Below are 23,912 nucleotides of genomic sequence, written 5' to 3' on the forward strand. Positions count from 1 at the left end.
CCGTACAAGAGAGATGTCTGTATGTATGCAAATAATTACTAGATAATGTGCCAGTAGGTAGCACGCAAGATTACGTAGCATTATTTCTGGGTGTTATAGGATTAAAGCTTATGCTCAAATAAATTGGTTAGTCTCTAAGGTGCCACACGTCCTCCTTTCCTTTTTGCGAATACAGACTAACACGGCTGCTACGCTGAAACCTTCTTTTTGTTGTGCACCATATTCTAACAGGGCTGCTCTTAACTACAGCAGGGCTCCTGCCAAGGATCAGTGAATCAAAAGTATAATTAGTCAAACAGAACATGTGCCTCAAGAAATGACTTTAGATCCTTAAAATCTTGTGATTCAGTGATCACTAGTGCAATTGCAAAACCTGCCCTTGAAAATTTAGGCGATTGAGCAAAATTTCTGCACATGGCAAAATCCTTTAACTGAAGACTGGCGACATGCACTCCTCTCAGTTCAACACAGCTGCCCTGCATGGGTGTGATCAGCTATAAAGAGAAAGCCTGAGCCCAGGCCAATGCTGAGCATCAATCTGCAGCCAGAGGCACATCCCAGGTCTACAGAACCCAGCCCAGACCATCTGCAGCCACTATGGGCAGGGCGTTTGTTTGGGTTGGTAAGTTTGCAACTGGAGATGAATTTATGTGGGATGTAACTGAACAGGACTGTTGAGTTTTATGGGATTTGGATGTGAGACTGTACCATGTATTCTTCCCCCATGGCGTGGATGAGACATTGGGTTAGGCCAATGGCATCCTGCAGAACCCCCACTACTAAAAAGTGGGTGAGAGAAAAGTTGCAACTGTCTAAACTGAAACCCAACATTTCTTGGGTTAACCAATGCTGGGATGCTTGACTACAGTGGTGTTGGTGGAAAAGAGGAACAATATCATCCCCATAAGGCAACGTAATATTATCCTCCATCTTGCAGCGGGGAAAACTTTAAGGGACTTTCTGAAGGCCATAGAGGCAGACTATTAGAGCTAGAGTTAGAATGCAGGAGTTCCTGGCTCTCAGTCCTGTGCTCTTATTCCACCTCTCCCTGCAAATTACTTAAATTACTTTTCAAGGTAGTTCTCTTTTAGTTCTCCTGGGTACGTTACAGGAGAACCTAAGCTCCGCTCCGCTATAACATGGACAGTCTTTGCTGCCACGTGCCGAGGCTGGAGACTGAGAGCGACTTTGTCTTTGGAACTGACTTTGCAACATGTGGTTCCCTCTGGTTTTGAGTTTATTTGTATTGCAGTAGTGCTTAAGTACCCCAGTCAGGAGCCAAGGTCCCATAATAACAAGTAAGGGAAAAGACAACCCCTCTCCAGGTGGGGAACAAGGAAGCAGAACAGAGGTGCAGTGGCATACGTTAGATAGTCACAGTGGTCTCAGTAATAACGGGTCCAAGAGGATATGTGTGGTCATTAGTTATGCAATGAACTGTAAACTTCTTTCTAGTAGGAGAATTTCTGCATTTCTGCACATTTTAACCTTGTAACAGTTACCACTAATGAACACGAGGCTGGAAGTTAGCAGGCCTGTGGGAGGGATTTTTAAATAACAATCCTCTCTGCATGCATCCGATGAAGTAGGCTGTAGCTCACAAAAGCTTATGCTCAGATAAATTTGTTAGTCTCTAAAGAACTCCTAATCTTCTCTTCTGTTTTTATTTTGTCATAGGTTTAGCTGTCTTGCTGTTTCTCCAATGCAGTAAGTCACCTTTTCCATGATTGTCCATTTCTTAAAAGAGTCATGGGCAGCAGAAAAGAAATCACTTTGGGTAACAGAATAAGGCCCAGTGTTTAGCTAGGATTCAGTAAAGCTGTTTCCTTGTTCAGAGGGTTAATTTTTGAAGTCTCTGTGGTCTCTGTGAGCCTGATCCAAAGCCTACTGAAGTTTCATTAACTTCAGTGGGGTTTAGATACCACTAATAAGCTCGAGTCAGTTACCTGTATGAATGGTACCTCTGTGAGCGCATCCACAGCCTGCATGAGTGTAACTTAGCTACTTTCAGATGCAATGCTGCTTGCAGGGCAGTGGCAAACAAACAGCTGCTCTCCCATACTGTCCCATATGACCACAAATGGCCCATACGCTGGGGGACACATTCACTTTAAGAACAGAGGCAACGGAGGTTGTTCCTACTTAGCTGACTCTTTTCCTGTCTCCATTCAAAAATCGGGCGCAACAGACCCTCTTCTCACGAAAGCTTATGCTCAAATAAATTTGTTAGTCTCTAAGGTGCCACAAGTCCTCCTTTTCTTTCTGCAGATACAGACTGACATGGCTGCTACTCTGAGACCTGTCTTCTGGAACTGTAACACTTAGCATGTCTTAGATGTTCAAAGTCCTGTATCACTGCTGTACTGCAATTCTCAGTGGGGTGGCCACGGGCCACCGCTGTGGGACAAAGTACAAAGCAAAACGGCAGTGAGGCCTAGCATGACCATTTCTACACCAAGATGTGCAACCCAGCTTTTCTCAAAAGCTTTCGTCACCTCAGTACCAAAGCAGACCAGTCCCATTCCCCAGAGACAGGAAAGGAATTGGAAGGGAATTCCAGGTCCTTCTGGGTTTGGGGAACCATGACTCAAGAGCTTGAATACTGATGAATACTAATGAACTCAAGACAGTCTGTGAGGTCCCATGTTATCAGCCAGCTGAAGGGGTACATCGCATTTTGATTTCTTGCCTCAATCCTCGTCTCCTCTTGACACCTCTCTCCTATTTCCACAGGCTCTGCTTGCAAACTGGTCTGTTACTTTACCAACTGGTCCCAGTACAGACCAGCCCAGGGGCGCTTCCTTCCTGAGGACATTGACCCCAACCTGTGCACTCATCTCATTTATGCCTTCGCTGGCATGGACGTCAACCGGATCACCACTGTGGAGTGGAACGATGAGCAGCATTACAAGACTTTCAACGGACTCAAAAGCAAGTGAGTCAAAGGGGAGAGGGGCCTATCTCCCAGGGCTGGGGTCTCACCCCTAGGTACTGGGGCCTCTGGGTTTATCCTGAAGGAGGAGGCAGACCTGGGATTTAAGCTAAGTCTGTTTCTAGCTTCACCGAGGGAGAAAACACCTTTGGAATCATTATTTATCATGTGCTCAGCTGTGTACAAGACCAAGTCAGTCCTTGGCCCAAGGACTTTAGTGTTTAACCTATCCTCTCCACGAGAAGAGTGAATATGACAGTTTGAAGAACTCATGTTGACATCACCATAAGTGTTAAAAAGCCCAACTTCTTGCGTCTGAGAGGGATTCTTCTCTGACAGATCTGCTCGGACACAGAAAAGGACATGAACAAGTTTTCAGTAGGGTTATAGCAAAATATAATGTATCATCAAGCACTGGGGCAGCAGCTAAGATAGAGGGGGAAAAAACCCACCATTCAGTATCTCCGCATAATCTGGGGACAGTTCCTTAAACTTCAGGGATGTCCCAACTTCTCCTTCCTCATGTTTATCTATAGGAAGGTTTGAGGGTGTTTACATTGCAGAAGTATGGAAGCTTTCCCCCAGATTAAGCATCCGGATTATGTCTGTGTTTATTAAGATCGGAGAACACTTGCAAGTCCAAGTGCGAGGGATACCATGAAAGTGAGCTTTTTCAGCTGCTTTTAATAAAACCTTTTCTCCCCCCAGGAATCCTGGGCTGAAGACCCTCTTGGCCATTGGTGGTTGGAAGTTTGGCTCTGAAAAGTAAGATGAGAGGATATTTGTTTTCTGCATGCAAAGCGTGAGGTGGGGGGAGTGAATTATGCTAAACCTCAAAATCCTGTGAAGTCCAGGAGAGTCAGAACAGTAGCATGGAGGAAGGAGATTGTGCATTCTGTCTACCTACATTACGCACATATAAGACCACCATTGCCATAGTATCCGAGTGCCCCATAACACACTTGTAGTTAGCCTCAACACCTCTGTTTTCCCCATTGTACAGATGGGGAACCGAGACACAGACACTCCGTGACTTTCCCGCTATCGCCAGTCGGTGACACAGCAGGAACTAAATCTGGGTTTCCTCACCCCTAGACTAGAGCCCAGTTCATTAGTATTCTATTTCAGAGCTCAGTCTCCAAAGGCAATCAGTATCAGCTGTACACCGCCTCGTGATGCCCACATCAATGTTCAGTACAACCGGGAGTTAGTGGAGTCACTCCAGCTTGACACTGGTTTAAGAACAAGATCTCGCCAGGGGGTTGTTTACCCCCTTTTTTTACTAAAATTTGTCATGGCTGAGGTTGCCTCAGAATCTTCATTCTGGCCTTGTTGTCATGAAGAGGTGGTCTTGGAAGGCAGAAGCTCAAATACTGTGTCTAGCACTGAGATTTGTGTGGTAACATTTTGGGAAGTTTCCAAATCTCTCGTGCTCTTTGACAACAATACACTTCCTAGCAGCTGTGAAGTCTTTGGTGCTGACAACAATTCATGTCATCAGTGTTTAGCAACTTAGATTTTTTTATATTCATTTGTAAAGCTTTAAACCTGAAGCTCTCCCTGAAAGCTTCCTCCATAGCAAACAATATTCAGAATACTGTTTTGCAGACAGAAAGTCTCTTTCCTGCTCTGGATGTGACATGGGCTGGAATTTAAAGTGAACTTGGGCTGAATATGGCCCTGTGAGCACCAGTGGCCTTGCACCGGTTTTCTCCAAGCTGTATGTAGCCCTCTGTGCTGCTGAGTTTACCTTCTGGACGTAGCAACTCTAAACTAGCCCCCAAATCTGCAGCGGGTGGTTAGCGGCACGGATGGGGTAGCTAACGTGTCACTTCCGTGTTAGGTTCTCCAGCATGGTGTCCACGCCTGGTAATCGGCGGACATTCATCCTCTCTGTGGTTGAGTTCCTGCGCAAGTATGAATTTGATGGTCTGGACCTAGACTGGGAATATCCAGGTGCAAGGGGAAGCCCACCTGAGGATAAACAGCGTTTCACTGCTCTGGTCCAGGTACAGTAAGACCTAGAAGTACAGCCCCCTCCCTCCACCGCCAAGGCAGAGATATAAGGATTCAGGACGTGTGCTTTGTCCTCACATTCCACCTGCAAACACTATGCAGTCTGCAGAGTTGAAGTCAAAGCTGGAGCGCTCTCTAAAGTAGAGACAGACAGTTTACATATGAAAGGGTCAGACAAGTGACGGAATCAAGTCACCAGAGTGTTCGACCATCTGAACCATGTTTTTTGGATCCAAGGATTGGGCTCGTCTCTAGCTCAGAGATCTCCAAAGAGTGGGGGAAGAGTGTGATCAAGGGGCATACAGGTAAGGTCAGGGATTGGACTTCCTAGCCTGCTGGCGGCTGGCTCTAGGAATCCCCACCAGATGAGCAGACCCTTAATGCCACAGTGTCAGAAGAGATTGATCAGCCACTTTGATTACGTGCTTCCTGGAATCTATCATCAAGACCTGTGCCTTCGCAGAATCAAATCATTCACAGCATCAGCCCTGAATACGTTAATACATTGATCAAATATGTGATCTAATTGGCGTGACCCACAGCTACCAGAATGCTCAGGACCCTTCTCTAACTGTGTTTGTCAGACGTGTGCAGTCTCTCCTTTAGTTTAGATTTGCCTTTTTTAAAGAAAAAATAAAGATGGAAGGCACAATTAAAAGGGGGATAATTGATGGTTGTTTGTGGCTTTCTATTATTCCCCCATCAGGAAATGGCTGACGAATTCAAGGAGGAAGCCAAGAGGACAGAGAAGGAGAGGCTACTGTTGACTGCTGCTGTGGCAGCTGGGAAGGAAAACATGGATGGAGCCTATGAAGTCAAGAACATCTCAAAGTGAGTCTATCCAGCCATGCAGTTTTACAGAGGACAGTCAAGCTACAGGACCAAATTCTATTTAGACCAGGATGCTTTGCAATGCTTCTCTTGCAGAGGGGAAATCAATGTCATCTTAGTTCCTTATTCTCCCTTTGTAGGGCCTTAGACTTCATTAACCTCATGACATATGACTTCCACGGTTCCTGGGAAAAGATCACAGGACACGTCAGTCCTCTCTACAAAGGGAAGACCGACACTGGATCCGCTGTGTACGGTAACACGGTAAGTATCAAAGAACTCTGTTGGTGACCCCTCCGTCCTGACAAATAAATAGAGCTCAGCTGCAGGAAATGGTTGAAAAGTCACATTTCCAACAAACCTGCATGTATCCTCCTTCCCCCCGGTGCAAGTATCAGATCTTGCGTCACAAGCCCCAGACAACAGACATTCAGTGGCTGTATCACAGTTTGGTTGCAAACTCCAAAAACTGTTCCAGTGGCCCGGTCGCATGGAGAGACTTCATGTCTGATCCCCTCGTACAGGACTATGCTGTGACATACTGGAGGAACAAGGGTGCTCCAGCTGAGAAGATCATCATGGGAATCCCCACCTATGGACGGTCTTTCACCCTCTCTTCCTCCGAGACAGGTGTTGGTGCCCCTGCCTTTGGGCCTGGATCACTCGGCCCTTTCACTCGAGAGGCAGGATTTTGGGCCTATTATGAGGTAGGGAAGAATTCACTTTTCCTGTAAGCGGCTCATTAAATGGTCCTGGGTCTACTGTGATTTAAATATGGTGCCTTGAAACTGCCCCTTTGATCCTTCTATTGCCAAACATGCTAATATTCGTAAGATTCCCCAGGAGAATCGGCATCCCCCTCCGTATTAATTCAGAGAGGCAGCCAGTCTCGATGGTCTCTTCCCATCTCTCCATTTCTGTATTTTTTTCAGATCTGTACTTTCCAGAAAGGTGCCACCACCAAAAGGATCGAGGAACAGAAAGTCCCATATTCCTTCAAGGAGAACCAGTGGGTGGGGTATGACGACCAGCAGAGCATTAAAACCAAAGTAAGCAGTTCCTATGTATTCTTCTTGCCACACATTGTGGAAGGCTGAAGGGGGGCTGTCAGAACCTTCCCGGAGCCCAGAGAAATGGGCTCCGCTTTGCCTCGTTGTGCATATCAGCAGACAATGCTTTGTGTGTCCCTAGCACTTTGCCTCTGAGAATCTCAGTGCACTTCACCAAAGTTAACCTGTTAAGCCTCCAGTCCCGCCTACCTTCTGGGAAGGCTAGGGTTATCCCATTTTACAGATGGGGAAATCAAGGCACAGAAAGGGAACGTGACTCGCTTGAAGTCACAGCAAAAGATGAGACTAGAAGATGACTTATGTGGTGTGCTGTGAGTGGAAGCGTGGTCTGGCGGCTAACACCTAAGTGAGAGCAGGATGCATCTCCTGAGCAGTGGAGGAGTAGGCCAAGTTAGAATGGAGAGTCTCCTCTGTTCCTATCTTAGTACCTGGGGTGCATTGTGATACACGAGAAAGGGAGTGAGCTGTGTGCCACAGCTGGGTCTTGTCCCCTTGCCAGGGGAGTTCAAAAGCCTTGCAGGTGAAAAACATAGAAACTACTCTCAGTGATGTTGCACGGGAGGAATCAGTCAAATTTGGCCTGTCAGCAGGTGAATTCAGCAAACAGGCCCCCCCACGAGCCCACACAATCTTTTCCTTGCATGTAAGTGTAGCAGAGAGGATCCAGACAATGTTCTGGGGCAGGGAAGTTCCATGACTTGCAATCTGCTCCACCCTGGCAACAGGAACTTAAGGTCATATGAGATTTCAGACCAAGCAGGACGTAGCACAGGGCTGTAAACATGCCAGACATGAGCACCCTTCGCCCCAAAGGGATTCCTGCCTACATGGAGATTCATTCGTTCAAGCATAGGCAAGCTTTTAGCATGCACTTGCCCCTTCTCCCATCCACCTCTCAACCTCATAGCTGATTGTTTTGGATTTTCAAGAGGCTCCTTAGACAATAACAGTTGCTGGAGTTCTAACAGAGGCGAGATGTTTTAACTTCCATCTCCCACCAGCACCCAATGTCACAGTTTTGGAGTTTTTTCCCCTCCCAGGTTCAGTATCTGAAGAAAAAAAGTCTGGGAGGGGCCATGGTCTGGGCCATCGACCTGGATGATTTCAGCGACTCATTCTGCGGCCAGGGGAAGTACCCTCTTCTGCAAACTCTGAAGAAAGAACTGAGATGCGGTAACACATGAGTTCATGGTCTGCCCCACACAGATAATGCAATATCTTCTTGACACAGGTCTTTTTATTATTGGGCAAGAGAATTTGTGTGGGGTGGGGAGAGAGAATGAATTGCAAACTTGCACCACAGCCTCAGCCTCCTCTGAATGCTTTCGGGGTCCCCAGGGAAAGCCCTAATGACAAAAACATTTATGGAATGGACCATTCTTCTTTTAAATGCCCACGTCCAGCTTTTCGTGTAGCGTGCAAAGGCTGGAGCTGCATCACTGTTGCAGGGCTCAAGCCTAAAGAAGGGAGCCTGGGACACAAAACACCCTGAAGAAAGTTGTCTAAAATCTTTGCATTGGGCCATGTTGTTATGCCTCCTAAAATGCACTCATGCAAGCCCATTGTGAATACTGGGGAAAAAAGCCACGTAACTAGGGAAATATAGAGAATTGGAAGAGTTTGCATCTAACGCTCATGATCTGTGCCACCAAACCTGCCAAAAGCAGACTGGGAAATTACACATCAGAGACCCCTCCCCAGAATCATAGCTTTGTATCTGATTAGCCCAAATCTGATTTACTTTAAAGCACGTCTCTGGTAACAGCCTTATTTATTAGTTTCTCCCCCAGGCCTGTTTCCATGTTGTTCCCCATGTGCCCTGTTCTCTCTGCTCTGCCAGACCACCACAAATGTCACACATTTGTATCCCTCTTGGAAACTCATTTCTCAGACAACCCTCCCCATCAACTTTCAACCCCACCCTATTTAGATACATTACAAAAAAAGATCAACCAGAAATACTGCCATGGTTTGTGCATGCCTAAAGTAAATAGCCACACTGCATTGCTGTAACATTTGTCCTTACATATCCCATTCCCCTCACTTGTTTTCCTCCCCTATGTCCTGGGCAAACTCTTCAGAGCAAGATCCTAGGAGACTTTGGGGTGCTATCAATAATCTATCCAGCCACCATGTATTTATGCTTCAGCATTAAGTCACCTTTAGTTTTACAGGTGTCTGTACCCAAAAAAGTCTTTGAATAGTGTCGCATAACATAGTCCATACTTATCGCACAAACAGTAATTCACCAGATCACTTTCTACATCATTTGATTCAGAATTAGAATCCTTGTGGACTTTATGCTGTGTCCACTACAACTGCTGCGTATCAAAAGGTTGTCCTGTTGTTGGTTTGTTCTGCCCTATAGAGCCCCTGATCTAAGCTATCGGCACCTTTACATCATCGCTCGTTCATATTTCACAATAAAAAGCCCAGTGTCACCTAACAACCATTTAAACCCACCACCAAGCTGTCTAAAACCTCCAAGGGATTGACCATAAAATGTCTCCCTTCGTTCCATTTTCTTTCTGACTAGTAGATGCCGATAACACTGTTCCTTCTGTTAATGCCCCCGCAGGGCTGATTCAGACAACGCCTGTTTCAGAAACCACTATCAGCTCCACGACATCATCGCCAACTGTTTCCTCCTCAGCCCTCAGCTTCACTACACTACCATCTATCCCCGCCACAGCTACCAACTCCACGACCAGCAGGTTCTGCCTCCATAAGGCCAATGGTATCTACGCCGTCCCCGAGGCCAACGCCATGTTCTACATATGTGCCAACAGGCGCACCTTCCGAATGTCCTGCCCGGAAGGGTTGATTTTCGACTACTTATGCAAATGTTGCAACTGGCCTTAAAAGCAAAGAGCCTCAAATCACCTTCATGGAGAATTAAATAAGAGATCGATTTGTATCCACTCAGATAGTTTAGTTTCCTCCGCCATCAAATCAGAGCTTAGGAGATGGTCTATATTTCAAGTGTACCCAGCAACCTTCTTCTCTATCCTTGGTGAATTACTTTCAGGAGCAACAACTATCTCAGCAATGCACGTCAGAGTTAGGGAGGAGAGTGAGCGGGAGCAAAATATTGGCACTAACAAGCAGGGCTGACAGATTCTCAAACTGTCATGCGTTTATTTCTTCATTTTGCACTGGTCTCTTTTAGAGTCTGGCTTCATCCTCTATCCTTATTTCATGTTTGTTTGTTCCAAGAAAATAAAGCTTTCATTTCTAAATGAAGTTGTCGTACTTTTCGTCTATGGGGTAGAAGTGTCAGGCCCTATAAGCTCGTGTTGCTACTGAAGAATGGGGCAGGGAGGAGAGAAGGAATGAGGAGATTTATGGCCTCCTTACATCAATACAATACCCTAGAGTTTGATGTGTGGTTCACTAGACAGTACAGTAAAGCATAATGCTTTATCTCAGCTCCATATTATTCCTTTTGGCGAGCTCAGCAAGATAAATACAAGATGTACTGGAGTGTCTGTAGGAGAACACAATCTGCTACTAGTCCAGTCTGCCACGGGTGTCAAAGCAAGCCAAACAGTTTCTGGTAACACCCTCTCCTTGGTGAAGTAGCCACAGTAGCAGAAGTGGAAAAAAACAACCAGGCTTATCAGGGTCTGAGGCCCTTTGGGGCCAACCTTGCTGCAGTGAGAACTTGCATGCAATGATAAAGGAATGAGGCTTAGAGATTACACAAGTCTCTCCAGTACAATGACACTATTTAAAGAGTCTTTGCTCTACATCTTCAAGAAGAGTAATAAACCACAGAAATTTGTACCCAAGATCTCCCGCTCCTTGCCTCGGCACCATTTGTGTTTGTACATCAGGACAGAGCCAGGCTGATGGTAGGTATTGCAAAACCTACACAAGCGTGCACACACATGGTGCATGCTAAAATTGCACAAGAATTCCTTCACTAAAAATAGCCAGCTGAGTTCTCGGAGAGACAGAGTAAATAAGGCGGTTCCTTTGTGAAAAAGAACTTGCAGAGTTTTCGTAAATCAGGGTTATTGTGTCAGACAGGTATAAAATGTGGCAATGAAAAGCAGAGACCAACCATTTTGCAGTCAGATACTGTTTCCTCCACACCACAGTGAGAGAATCCAGAGCAGAGCTGTATGACCCAGCATGGGACAGGCAATCATTTGGGCTGGTAAGACTGGAGCTGGTGACAAGTAGTTTAACTCTTGTGCCAGGTGTCACTGAATAGTCCCTAAATTGTATGGCAGTTTGGTGAAGTGGACGCGATGGGATTCCCGACTGTGGAAATCTCAATGAAACAGGCACGTGGGGTGGATGTATTTGGAGACTCATTTGTTAATGGATTGTGACCAGGGCCACCACAAAGCAAATTTTAAAGCAAGAAAGTAATTGAAGATGCTTAAAACAATCTAAAATTTTGTGATGGGCCAAGCAGAAAAGTTCTTAAACATTCAGAAGAGATTTTAGAAAGAGAGAGTTCCAAATTCTGGCTTTCATTTTCGCATCTGCAATTTGTGCTTGCAATCAGGTGCTTCGACATTTAAGTGGCCTAAATTGCACCCACAAACTGCAGGTGCAAGAAGAGGTGTTGTTAAGGCCATTGTGAAGATTTCTTAGACATGTGCATATGCCTCTTTGGGAGTAGGGAGGTGGGGTATTTATCATCCAAAACTCTAATGCTATTTTACTCTCATATAATCCACACCATCTCAAAGATAGGTCTTTACCCTTGTTCTTGTATTTCTCTAGGTTTAGCTCTCTTGCTGTCTCTACAATGCGGTAAGTAGCCACCTTACATTATCCCCTGGTTTTACAGAGGCCAATAGAAACGTGATTGATCACATGGGATGGGGAAGAAAAGTTGTTGGGTTTTAGTAAGTCCAGTTTGGGTGGGATTTTTGATTCTTGTACTGGGCCCTGCAGTTCAAAAGCATAAGGGGAAAGTCCTTCTCCTTAAAAACATCTCCAAAAAAGCTGTGCAAGGCCTATTCACATCCTGCATGGGTACAAGCTGCCTGCAAGGACATGGAGTCATTTGAAAAGGAAGGAGGGAAGTTGCAAGGTTAGAAAGAACTGCAGGGATCATTCTGGCTGCACGTCCACTGCCTCCCTGTCTGAGACGACCACCAGCCAAAACCTCCCCTTCTCTGCCTCCCCCTCAATCCCAGCTACACCCATGGCAGAGAGACAGATGCACCCCCCTTCTTCCAATGATTTAATGACCCCTGTTTTACTGTAGAGCATGGGCAGTCTAGCGTGCCCACTTCAGTGCTCTGTGGTTAATATTGACTCCTCCATCTATGGCTTTCAGGTATAAATCCCAGATCTCTGCAGGCTACAGTCCTGTCTGCTAGCATTGCATTGCACAAAGGTGCACCATGATCCTTAGTCACTAACAGGGGGAGTGGATCGCAGAGCTGCTTTCATCCTTCAGAACTCAAGTCAAGATTCCTCCTCCTTTGGCTTTTGTTCACCCAGCTATCGCATTACAAGTAATGCACCTTCTAGCATCGCAAGCTGCCATAGACACGATAAGGCTCAGTATGTTTTGATTCATCCTGCAGATCACAGCTTGGTTATTTTATCAGGTGGGGCCTGGGCACCCCCAGGAAGAGTCTATCATGGCGCTGCCCCATAAGAGTCATGCCATGTTACGGCCTCTCATAATAGATCACTGTCTACCCGAGGCCCCAAAGGAAATGCAACAGAAACCGCAATCCACTCACAAAGCTGTATTGATATTAGAGGACTAAGAGGCCATTCGGGCCCCTGGGGTATTGTCTTGTTGGGAGATCCCTGGGGGTGAGAGAGATAGCACAGTGATCTCAGGTTTTCATGGCACCCAGTCCTCTCACTGTCTCCCCAGGTTCTGCCTCTAAGCTGGTTTGTTACTTCACCAACTGGGCCCAGTACAGGCCTGGGGAGGGGAGATTCCTTCCTGATGACATCGACCCCCATCTCTGCACCCACCTCATTTATGCCTTTGCCGGCATGAGCGACCACGAGATCACCACCGTGGAGTGGAATGATGTGACACTTTTCGAGGCTTTCAATGGCCTTAAAGCCAAGTGAGTAACACGGGGGCACACCTGCTTCCCTGCATCTGGGGTCTCGCCGCCAGGCTGGCTGCGGGAGAGAAGGTTCACCCTATGATCGAAGGGTAAGAGTTTTCCCAGGGAGTATCGTGTCATCCTCAGGGGATAGAGTGCATGTAGCCAGAAAGCAACAGAAAGCTTCCAGGGGCGGGGAATTAAACAAAACTCCACAGCTGAGCATTCACTTCAAACCCAGTTCCGTGACAGAAGATGAGGGGAGCGGCTGCTCCCCACATCTCGCCCGCAGCCAGTTCGGAGCTGGATTTGCAGCTAAGCAGAGCCTGAGCAGGCGAGTCAGCCAGCTTTCCACTACTCCTGGGTAGGCCTGGCCTGAAACCACCCTGGGCATAGTTTAGATCATCCAAAGCTCTCCAACCTATTTTAGCTAAGGCAGTCCCACAGGGACCACTGTGCTAGCTGGATCCGAGTGCCACGCTCTCCCTTCCTTGCCCCCGACACCCACCTCCATGCAGACGGGGGGAGTGGGTGGGAAGGAAACTAAGTCTGTCGAGTGAAAGATTCCCCATAGGGCAGCCAAGCCAACCTTCCATTGTTTAAATGCACGTTTCCCCTGCAGGAATCGGAACCTGAAGACCCTGTTGTCCATTGGAGGATCAAACATGGGAACCGAACGGTAATACTGGGATCTGCGTTACTATTCCACTTCTGAGTGTGGAAGTTAATCTACCCTCATGACACACCTGCTCAGAACAGCGGTGGACTCGAACCCACCACCTCCAGCTCTGGGAAGGCTTTTAGCTTATAAACCTGGAGGTTGAGGAAGGAGGAAATTGGTTCCCCCAAGAGCAGATGTAAAGGAGTTTGGGCACGTCTAGTGTGCCTTCGCTGTTGCATAATTATTGTCCTTGTAATAGACAGTTTGCAAGCTATGAAGTGTGTATTTTGAGTGCAGCCAATTCAAACCGTACTGGGAATCTATACTACAATATACATGAATACAGAAGGCATGTCACTTTCATTCCAGCTTCTCCCACATGGCTGCTTCGGCTGCTAATCGCTGGACATTTGTCCGCTCTGTGGTACAATTCCTCCGGACGCATGAGTTTGACGGACTCGACGTAGCCTGGATTTACCCAGGGAGGAAGGATAAGAGACATTTCACTTCTCTGATTCAGGTACAATAAAACCAGGGGGTGTGGTCACAGTCTGCAAAAGGGCTACCCAACAATGGCAGAACATACATGTCAAGCTCATAGCCTACTGCACCCAGCACATCACACACCCAGTGGATCTCCGGGGAGGTGAATTTTGTCCGTCTTTCGTGGAGACGGAACCACTTTCAGAAAGAGTTTGGACATAAGGGGAATTCAGAAACACATGAACATTTAGGAAGTATCACCCAGGAAAGCAACAACACAGTCATGCTGTGTCAGACTTTGGAAGGTCTGAACAATGCCCATGAAATCCTGCTGCACAGCCACTACGCTAGGATCATAGCCCAATTCCTTTCCCTCCAGGCACACTGTTGCGGGGACCCTTCCGGGTCTCATTTTCACTACAACCCATGTGCTCCAGCCTGGGGAAATGGAGAAACGTGGGCTTAGTACTAAGGAGCTGGAACATTGATACTGATCCTAAGAAGATCCAGAAGTAAACGAATCAGGGTTAAAAGAACCCACAAGGAGTTTCTGAAAGGATCTACAAAAAGAAAAGCAGGACGTGTGGCACCTTAGAGACTAACACATTTATATGAGCATAAGCTTTCAAAAGCTTATGCTCAAATAAATTTGTTAGTCTCTAAGGTGTCACAAGTCCTCCTTTTCTTTTTGCGATACAGACTAACACGGCTGCTACTCTGAAACCTGGCATTAAGAAAGGATCTAAACACTCCTAACTTCAAATCAGAAGCTAACCTCAGAGAGGCTAGATAGGAACACCCATGGAACCATCACTGCAGGGTTCCTTGCACCTTCCTCTGCAGCAGCTGGTACTGACCAGTGTCAGACAGGATGCTGGGCTAAATGTGCCCCCGGTCTAATCCAATGTGGGACGTGCCAATGTTAATTCGGATATTCAGGTGAGCTGCTTACTTATATCTTCTAGGAACTAGCAATGGCATTTGAGAAGGAAGCTCAGAAAACCAGAAAACAGAAGCTTCTACTTAGTATTGCAGTGTCTGCTGGAAGGATAAATATTGACACAGGCTATGAAGTCGACAAAGTCTCCAAGTAAGTGTATCCAGTGACACGATTTTACAAAGGCTTCTAGAGAAGCTGTAACCAATCAGGAAAAATACCTGAGCATCGTCGTGAACAGTTCAATGAAAACATCTGCTCAGGTAGCAGCTGTCAAAAAAAGCAAAGCAAAGTTAGGACAAATGAGGAAGAGAATCTTCCTGAAACTGCTCCAATGATATTATATAATTCAGTGGTACATCCTCTGTGTTCAATGCAGGTCACCTTCTTTCAAAAAAGGATAGAGCAGAAATAGCAGGGATTCTGCCAGGCAATATTGCCTAGTGGGTAGGGCACTGGATGGGGACTCAGGAGAGCTAGGTTCAATTCCCAGCACTGCCACTGGTTAGCTGGGTGACCTTGGGCAAGTCAATTCCTTCCTGTGCCTCCATTTCCCAATGGGTAAAATGGGCATATAACAATATTGACCTCCTTTGGAAAGTGCTTTGAGATCTATGAATACATACACATGCAAATATATATAGGCAACAAAAAACTAGACACCTGGAGAGAGTTCCATAAAGAGATATTGGAGACTGGCTTAGAGAGATGAGTAAAAGGGGTTATGACAGAGAAATAAAATAGTGAATGGTATAGAAAAGGTGAGATTGCCAGCTCCTATTTACCATCTCATCATGGAACAGAAGGGGAACATGAAATCACATGAATGCCACTGGAAATTTTACAATATAGATTAGCCTGCAGAACTCATTGCCACAAGATAAATGACAAGGATTAGACTACATTCATTTAGTTTTTTTGTTTTAAGAGCTATAAATCTTCACAGCTCAGGCCATCAGCCAGTCATCAGTTAACAAGGTTAGACGGAAACTTCCCTTAGAGCAGATTCATTCCACAAATGTCCCCAATGGATTTTCTGGCACCTTTCTTTAAAATATCTGGTGCCGGCCGCTATCAGACAGGATAGTGACTAGATGGACCCTGAGTCTGATTCATTATGACAGTTCTTAAGGTACATAATCCACATACTTGGCCATATACAGTTACCCAGAATGCTTCATATCCTTGTATGCTGTTAGAGGTGCTAAAACTAGAATCTGGATTCTGAAACTCAATCACATGTCAGGAATGCTCCTGCCACAAGAGTTTTGCTTCCATGTTCAAGCCAGAGCCAGAAAGGGTCCATGTTCTTTTTTTCTTCTGTGTACAGCTGAGTTCAGGGCAGAATGAAATCACACTATTTCCACCTCTCAAGATTGCAGAAGTTTCACCAACAGAAAAAGTCAGCAGATCTTGTCAGATGAGACAAGTTGGGATGAAATGTTAGGAGGACAGTTTGCAAGAGATTCCACCTTATCAGTGGATCCAAACCCACACACTCATTGTGTGAGAGGCTGAGGGAACTGGGTTTTTTAGTCTGCAGAAGAGAAGAGTGAGGGGGGATTTGATAGCAGCCTTCAACTACCTGAAGAGGGGTTCCAAAGAGGATAGAGCTCAGCTGTTCTCAGTAGTAGCAGAGGACAGAACAAGGAGTAATGGTCTCAAGTTGCAGTGGGGGAGGTCTAGGTTGGATATTAGGAAAAACTATTTCAGTAGGAGGGTGGTGAAGCGCTGGAATGCGTTACCTAGGGAGGTGGTGGAATCTCCATCTTTAGAGGTTTTTAAGGCCCGGCTTGACAAAGCCCTAGCTGAGATGATTTAATTGGAGTTGGTCCTGCATTGAGCAGGGGGTTGGACTAGATGACCTCCTGAGGTCTCTTCCAACCCTAATCTTCTATGATTCTATGATTCCAGTTCAGCCTCAAAATTATTAAACCTAATCCAGATCCGAATGTAAATATTAGGTTGTCGATCCCTCGCCACACATTATTCCTGTGTGCCATTTTGAGGATGTTTATTTTGGGTTATGTAACTTATCTCATTCTCTTTTTCCTTTCCTGCAGGATCGTGGATTTTATTAACCTCATGACCTATGACTTCCATGGGGCCTCCTGGGAGAAGACTACAGGACATGTCAGTCCTCTTAACAAGGGAAGGAAAGACCTTAGAAGTGCTGCATACAACAATGTTGTAAGTGCCAAAGATCCTTTTGTCTCTCTTCCCCTCATCCACCTAAAGTTTTACAAGCAATACAAGTTCTGAAAGCGAGGAAGTGACTTGCTTTGGAACTGTTTCCACAGTAACTGAGCTAGCTACCAAGTAGACAGAGAGACTCGTGATTGTGACTCCTCCAGATGCCTGAGTACAAACAGCCCTGTACTTTGCAAACATTCCTACAACACAGTAAAGCAGGTCAAGGGGTATTTTCAGTGTCGACAGATGACGGGGCACGAGGGATGAGGTTCATCAACAGTAGGACCACATCCTTCCAGCTCTCCTGAAGATATTCGGATGCTGGTGTTGGGCTATAACCAGCTGCCCGAAGTTACATGGTGGCAGATAGTGTAGGACAGTAATGTGTCTTTTTTTTAAACTGTATTTAGTGTCTCCAGGTAAGTCCGACGTGGTCTGGGGTTTAAGTCTGGCTTGGATCACGCAGGAGAGGAGTTTGGCAGTCCCAGTGTAGATGCGAGTTGAAAGTCATGAGTAACTCCATTGTAGCCCAAGAGTGGCAGTTGTGTCAAAACAGCCTTAAGCAAGAGAAGAAATCTGGCCCCTTTGCTCTAATACAGCGTTTCTCAAACTGGGGTCCGCAAGGATATTCCGGGGGATCCACAGGCCCCGCTGATCAACGCCTCCCCCTCCCTCCCAGCGCCTCCTGCACTGTTCCCTGGCATGCAGGAGGCGCTGGGAGAAAGGGAGAGGAGCGGGGATGGGACACGCTCAGGGGAGGGGGTGGAAAGAGGCGGGGAAGAGGAGGGGCAGGAATGGAGCAGGGGTGGGGAGAGGTGGAGTAGGGGCAGGGCCTGGGGCTGAGCGGGGAGCTTGGGGGTCCAAGTAAGGTTGCCAACTGTCTAATCACACAAACCCAAACACCCTTGCCCTGCCCCTTCCCATGAGGTTCCGCCCCTGCCCCTGCCCCACCCCTTCTCCGAGGCCCTGCCCCACTCACTCCATCTCCCCTCCCTTCATCGCTCGCTCTCTCCCACCCTCACTCACTTTCACCGGGCTGGCGCAGAGGGTTGGGGTGCTGGAGCAAGTGAGGGGTGCGGGCTCTGGGAAGGAGTTTGGGTGCAGGAGGGGGCTCTGGGCTGGGGCAGGGGGTTGGAGTGCGGGGGGGGGAGGGCTCTGGGAGGGGGTTGGGGTGTGGGAGGAGGTGAGGGGTGCAGGCTCTGGCCAGCAGGCACTTATCTCGGGCGGCTCCTGGGAAGTGGCGCAGCGGGGCTAAGGCAGGCTCCCTGCCTGCCCTGGCCCTGTGCCATTCCTGGAAGCGGCTGGCACATTCCTGCAGCCCCTAGGGGAGGGTCAGGGGGCTCTGCGCACTGCCCACGCCTGCAAGCGCCACCCCCGCAGTTCCCATTGGTTGTAGTTCCCAGCCAGCAGGATGGGGATGGGGGCACTGGGGATGGGGGCAGCACACAAAGCCCCTGGCCCGCAAGAATGTGCCAGCCGCTTCCAGGAGCGGCATGGGGCCAGGGCAAGCAGGGAGCCTGCCTTAGCCCCACTGTGCTGCCAGACTTTCAGTGCCTAAAATCTCCCAGTTTGGCTTCAGTAGCCTCCAGGAGATAGAGCCTGACTCCAGGAGACTTCCGGCAAAACCGGGAGGGTTGGCAACCCTAGGTCCAAGAACAATTTTAAATCAAAATTGGGGTCATCAGGTTGCTAAAGTTTGAGAACCACTGTTCTGATACACAAAATTATCATGCAATTTAGCAGTCCAAATGGTGAGGCCAGGAAGAGGAGAGGACATGGTGGCAAGAAAGAACATCCTGATCTCCTCACACGGGGAAACAGTTGTTTTGGGGGGAGTGATAGCTCAGTGGTTTGAGCATTGGCCTGCTAAACCCAGGATTGTGAGTTCAATTCTTGAGGGGGCCATTTTATTTATTTTTTTTAGGGGGGGAGGGGGGAGAAGGTCTCAGTTTAGGCTGCCAAATACATGTTTAATATTTCCTTCAAACAGGACAATGCTGTGAGACACTGGGAGAGAAAGGGCGCCCCAGGGGAGAAGATCATCATGGGAATCCCAGCCTATGGGCGGAGCTTCACCCTTGACACGCTGGATACAGGCGTTGGGGCCCAGGCTTCCAAGGCAGGACTGCCAGGCCCTTTCACTTCAGAAGCAGGATTTTTAGCCTATTATGAGGTAAGGGGCGTATTTGTTCCATCTGGGCGTACTTTGGGGGAAGCAGCTGTAAGAATAATCTGTGATTTTGCATAATCAAAGGGAAGCTGTGCTCAGTTTTCTAACTGAAAATGGTTTCAGTCTGCACGCCGAGGAGGAAAAGGCTACTTTCATTTCCTCCCCTGTCATGCTGGCTCCGACCCAATACCCTCAGCCTCATCCTGCCTCCGATGTGTTTTGTTTTAGATCTGCACCTTTAAACAAGGTGCCACCACGGAGATGATTGAGGAGCAGAAGGTCCCTTACTCCTATAAAGGGAACCAGTGGGTAGGGTACGATGACGTGGAGAGCATTAAAACCAAGGTAAGGAGGGCCCCAACCATTTGCTTTGGGCCGAGAGTGACCCGACGTCTGGCGCCAATGAGCATGACACCTACTTCCCGCTGAGACGTATGGCCACTCAGCCAAGTCACATGACAACAGTAACAGCTTCATTTTAGGCAACATGCATGAGGTTTCATCCGCCGTATCAGGCTCCCATCGCCACTCAGGCTGAGGTTCTGCCAGCCAGGTCCATATGGGAACATTAAACAAAAGTAGCTGGAGGAATGTGACTATTGCTGCGACAAGCAAACACCATTAGGTGCGGTGGGAGCTGCCCGTTCCCACTTTTCCATTCTAAGCTTACCACGCATTTCAGGGAAAATATTGTTCTTCTGGGCTACAGCTTCTTGTGTCCTCAGCCCAAAAGGCAGCATAGAAATGAACAGAAATCAAGAGTATACCTGTTTGAATTCTGCCGGGGGGGGGAGAAAGAATTGCCACCACCCTCCTCCCCAAAACTTATTGTAAACATTGTGCTGGTGCTCGCATGCCTGGGTACGTCTAAATCTTCCAACTTGCCTTGGGTTGAGCATTCAGATCAGAACTAAGGAAACAAGTTCTACGCATCTGGGGCAGCGGAACTGTGGGGGTGGATGTCTGTGCATGACACACTGAGTGCAACATGAGGAGGACTGTCAGTATCAAGTATGAGGCCATACGGCTTTCTAAGGGCAGGCAACGGAAAACAGCCTGGCTTGATGAAAAGTCGGATAAACCTACCACAGATAGGTCAGCTGGCTGCTCTGTTTATGAGCGCCATGAGGGGAGGAAGGGTCATGCTTTTCTTGCTGTCCTGAGAGAAAGCAAGTCTCCATCCCCCTCCGCACACACACAGCGCAGCAGTGGCTGCTTAGGATTAGTGCCAGACTGAGCTATGGATATCCACCCATCAAGTTTAGGGGGAATATTCTTCTCCCCAGTCAATTCAACCTGGATCACACACCCCCTATTGTACTTCGGAGCTCTCTGTTGCGTTTTGACAAGGGACGTTGAGCTGTAGCCAGGCCTCACCACAACACTGACATCTGGGTTTGGAAGCCCTATTTTACAAGATAAATTGCCCAGGGAAATAATGCAGCTCTCAGAGCCAGTGTTTAAGTGTAAAAAGCAGATGCTGGAGAGAACTCCCAATGCCACCCGCAACATGTGGGTACCAGACAGGACCCAGCCAAGATGGTCAGGGACGCACCCCCATGCTCTGGGTGTCCCTAAGCCTCTGACTGCCAAATGGTGGAACTGAACAACCAGTGGATCACTCGATAATTGCCCTGTTCTGTTCATTCTCTCTGAAGCATCTGGCACTAGCTGCTGTCAGAAGACAGGATACTGGCCTGGACTAGTCTGACCCAGTATGGCTGTTCTTATGCTCTTATGAGTACTCACCAACACAGGGGTTCTCAAACTGTGGGTTGGGGCCCCAAACTGGGTCATGACCCTGTTTTAATGGGGTTGCCGAGGTCGGCTTAGATTTGCTGGGGCCCAGGGCTGAAGCCAAAGCCTAAGCCCCATTGCCCGGGGCCAAAGCCAAAACCCTTGGGTTTCAGCCCTGGGTGGCAAGGCTCAGGTTACAGGCCCCCTGGCTGGGGCTGAGGCCCTTCAGTTTGGCCCCCCCACACACACACCAGGGGCGGTGGGGTTTGGGCTTTGGTCCCCCCTCCTGGGGTCATGTAGTAATTTTTGTTGTCAGAAGGGTGTCATGGTGCAATCAAGTTTGAGAATCCCTGCACTAACACAATGAAATCCCTCCCTTAGATCCCAGAGGAAGGTCAAGCAGGGAACAGGTGTGAAATATGATTCACAAGAAAGCCTGTTTCAAGAGGCTTTTGCCCAAATGGAAAGAGAGTTCAAGATCTTAGAAAGTTTGGAGAGAGACTGTCCCGTTCACCCCTCTTGCCCCGTCAGGGCTATTTCTCACTTTAGTATCATGTTGAAAGGAGATGCCCACCTGACGGAGCTCAAATAGCACAGGGGCATCTAAATGTCTGTGCCTCATTTCACGCCCTCTGTTTTTTCCCCTTTCCCTCCCTTAGGTTAAATATTTGAAGCATCGTGCTTTGGGAGGGGCCATGGTTTGGGCCATTGATCTGGACGATTTCAGCGGCTCTTTCTGCCATCAAGGAGCTTACCCTCTCATACAGACACTGAAGAGTGAGCTGAGCGCTGGCAGACAATGAGTGATTGCACTGAAGTGCAAAAGTTGCCAATATATACAAGGAAAGTGATCACTGGAGGGTTTGGAAGCATATTGATTTACTTTGCCAGTAGATCTGAGTTAGCTTTGCTTGGGTGTCTTTAAGATAACAATTGTATAAAATTTGAACGGCAGCAGACATGAGAAAAACCCCTGTTAAGCAGAGACAGTAACATTTATTATTAACTATATGCACAAGTGGCTGCTTCTTTTCATATTTTTAAGTTGCTTTATAGCTAAAACTGTCCACCATAAAGACAAAGGTGGGGACCACAAACACACTGGATCTGGGTTTAAATTTTCCTGCTTGTATAGATTAATAAACTATATGCTAAGAAGCCCAAAGATCTATACTTGCTTAACACAGAACCACTTGAGTAAAAATCAGCATCTGAAGGCCACACACACAAAATGGGGTCAGAGATAGAGACGTTGCCTCTTAGCCAATCTGATCAACCGAGCACAATTTCCCATAGGACAAAATTTCCTTTGGGGGATTAAAAATCTAACTCATGATGGACGTAGCTGTCAAGGATTTAACGAAGCCAGAGGATCCTTCTCAACAGCAAGCCCTAGGCGGTGAACTCACTAATAGGGGACAGGATGATCCTTGCACTTTGAACTGAAGATTACAAGAATGAGACACGTACACGCACCTCTTCATCAGACCATTCTTCCGTGAAACAGACTATCTTGCAATGCACTTTTAGGTAGAAGCCAGTGACCATGTCACAGAGCAGGATAAAGAGAAAACTGACTATCCCCTCTATTCGACATTGGTGAGGCCTCATCTGGAGTACTGTGTCCAGTTTTGGGCCCCACACTACAAGAAGGATGTGGATAAATTGGAGAGAGTCCAGCGAAGGGCAACAAAAATGATTAGGGGTCTAGAACACATGACTTATGAGGAGAGGCTGAGGGAGCTGGGATTGTTTAGCCTGCAGAAGAGAAGAATGAGGGGGGATTTGATAGCTGCTTTCAACTACCTGAAAGGGGGTTCCAAAGAGGATGGCTCTAGGCTGTTCTCAATGGTAGCAGATGACAGATCGAGGAGTAATGGTCTCAAGTTGCAGTGGGGGAGGTTTAGATTGGATATTAGGAAAAACTTTTTCACTAAGAGGGTGGTGAAACACTGGAATGCGTTACCTAGGGAGGTGGTAGAATCTCCCTCCTTAGAGGTTTTTAAGGTCAGGCTTGACAAAGCCATGGCTGGGATGATTTAACTGGGAATTGGTCCTGCTTCGAGCAGGGGGTTGGACTAGATGACCTTCTGGGGTCCCTTCCAACCCTGATATTCTATGATTCTATGTCCCTTCTGAATGCATCCGATGAAGTGAGCTGTAGCTCACAAAAGCTTTAGCTCAAATAAATTTGTTAGTCTCTAAGGTGCCACAAGTCCTCCTTTTCTTTTGTCCCTTCTGACTAACTTTCTCTGCTCCTTCACACCACACAGACAGGATGATAGGTACTTTACAAACATTGGTAGATTAAGAGGTGGGACATACAGAGACATGCCACAAGACACTTCTTTTATGGCTCACAGGAAACACGACACAGAAATCAGTGTTTGTAATAATCTGATGCTATGGCAATTGACACTCTCCCCATCACAAACTTTGTCCAATATATCAGTGGAGTGATTGTCCAAAGGAAAGCCTTTTCTTTCCAAACTGGTGATTTGGCCTTGAATACAGTTGGTTGTGCCAATAATAAGTTTATTAGGCCATGTAGTTTTCCTGTCTGTACCTGCATTTCCTCAAATGCATTTTGAGGATCTAGCCTAGAAAGAGAAACTTTTCCGGATCACAAAGAGGTCCGGCCCTTATCATGGCTGCTAAAACAAACAACTTAGCTTAATATTTCAAGATTTGTGTCTCATCTCTAGCCAATGGCTTAGCATAGCTATTTTCCAGAGTTTTCATTCTGCAGGCCATTTTGAGAGAGAAATTAAATCAAGTATAAACATTGGGGGCCTCATATCATTGATTGTATTTCTGAAGGAGCCAAAACTCAGGATCTGG

The 23,912-nt window shown here is 47.2% G+C and overlaps 1 protein-coding gene across 1 annotated transcript; it reads left to right on the forward strand.

Annotated features, from left to right (window-relative positions):
• The first annotated feature begins 492 nt into the window (after positions 1-492).
• Positions 493-22,236, forward strand: LOC311511178 (chitotriosidase-1-like). The gene is made up of 20 exons (XM_084611576.1): positions 493-622; positions 1,678-1,707; positions 2,734-2,935; positions 3,641-3,697; positions 4,776-4,941; positions 5,655-5,779; positions 5,920-6,043; positions 6,304-6,486; positions 6,712-6,828; positions 7,890-8,022; positions 9,428-9,688; positions 11,590-11,619; positions 12,707-12,908; positions 13,513-13,569; positions 13,921-14,071; positions 15,000-15,124; positions 17,035-17,161; positions 19,155-19,337; positions 19,563-19,679; positions 21,731-22,236. Exons 1-20 carry the CDS (start codon positions 598-600, stop codon positions 21,872-21,874), a joined length of 2,559 nt encoding a protein of 852 aa, XP_084467702.1. The 5' UTR covers positions 493-597; the 3' UTR covers positions 21,875-22,236.
• The last annotated feature ends 1,676 nt before the right edge of the window (positions 22,237-23,912 follow it).

This window comes from Lepidochelys olivacea (genome assembly GCF_965140295.1).
Source record: "Lepidochelys olivacea isolate rLepOli2 genome assembly, chromosome: 21".
NCBI lineage: Eukaryota > Metazoa > Chordata > Testudines > Cheloniidae > Lepidochelys > Lepidochelys olivacea.

Excerpts from the sequence above, each read along its gene's own strand:
- LOC311511178 (XM_084611576.1), top strand. The coding sequence starts at position 598 with ATGGGCAGGGCGTTTGTTTGGGTTG. Across the intron at positions 6,829-7,889 it reads AGCAGAGCATTAAAACCAAA|GTTCAGTATCTGAAGAAAAA; the intron begins GTAAGCAGTTCC and ends TTCCCCTCCCAG. Across the intron at positions 14,072-14,999 it reads ATTTCACTTCTCTGATTCAG|GAACTAGCAATGGCATTTGA; the intron begins GTACAATAAAAC and ends TATATCTTCTAG.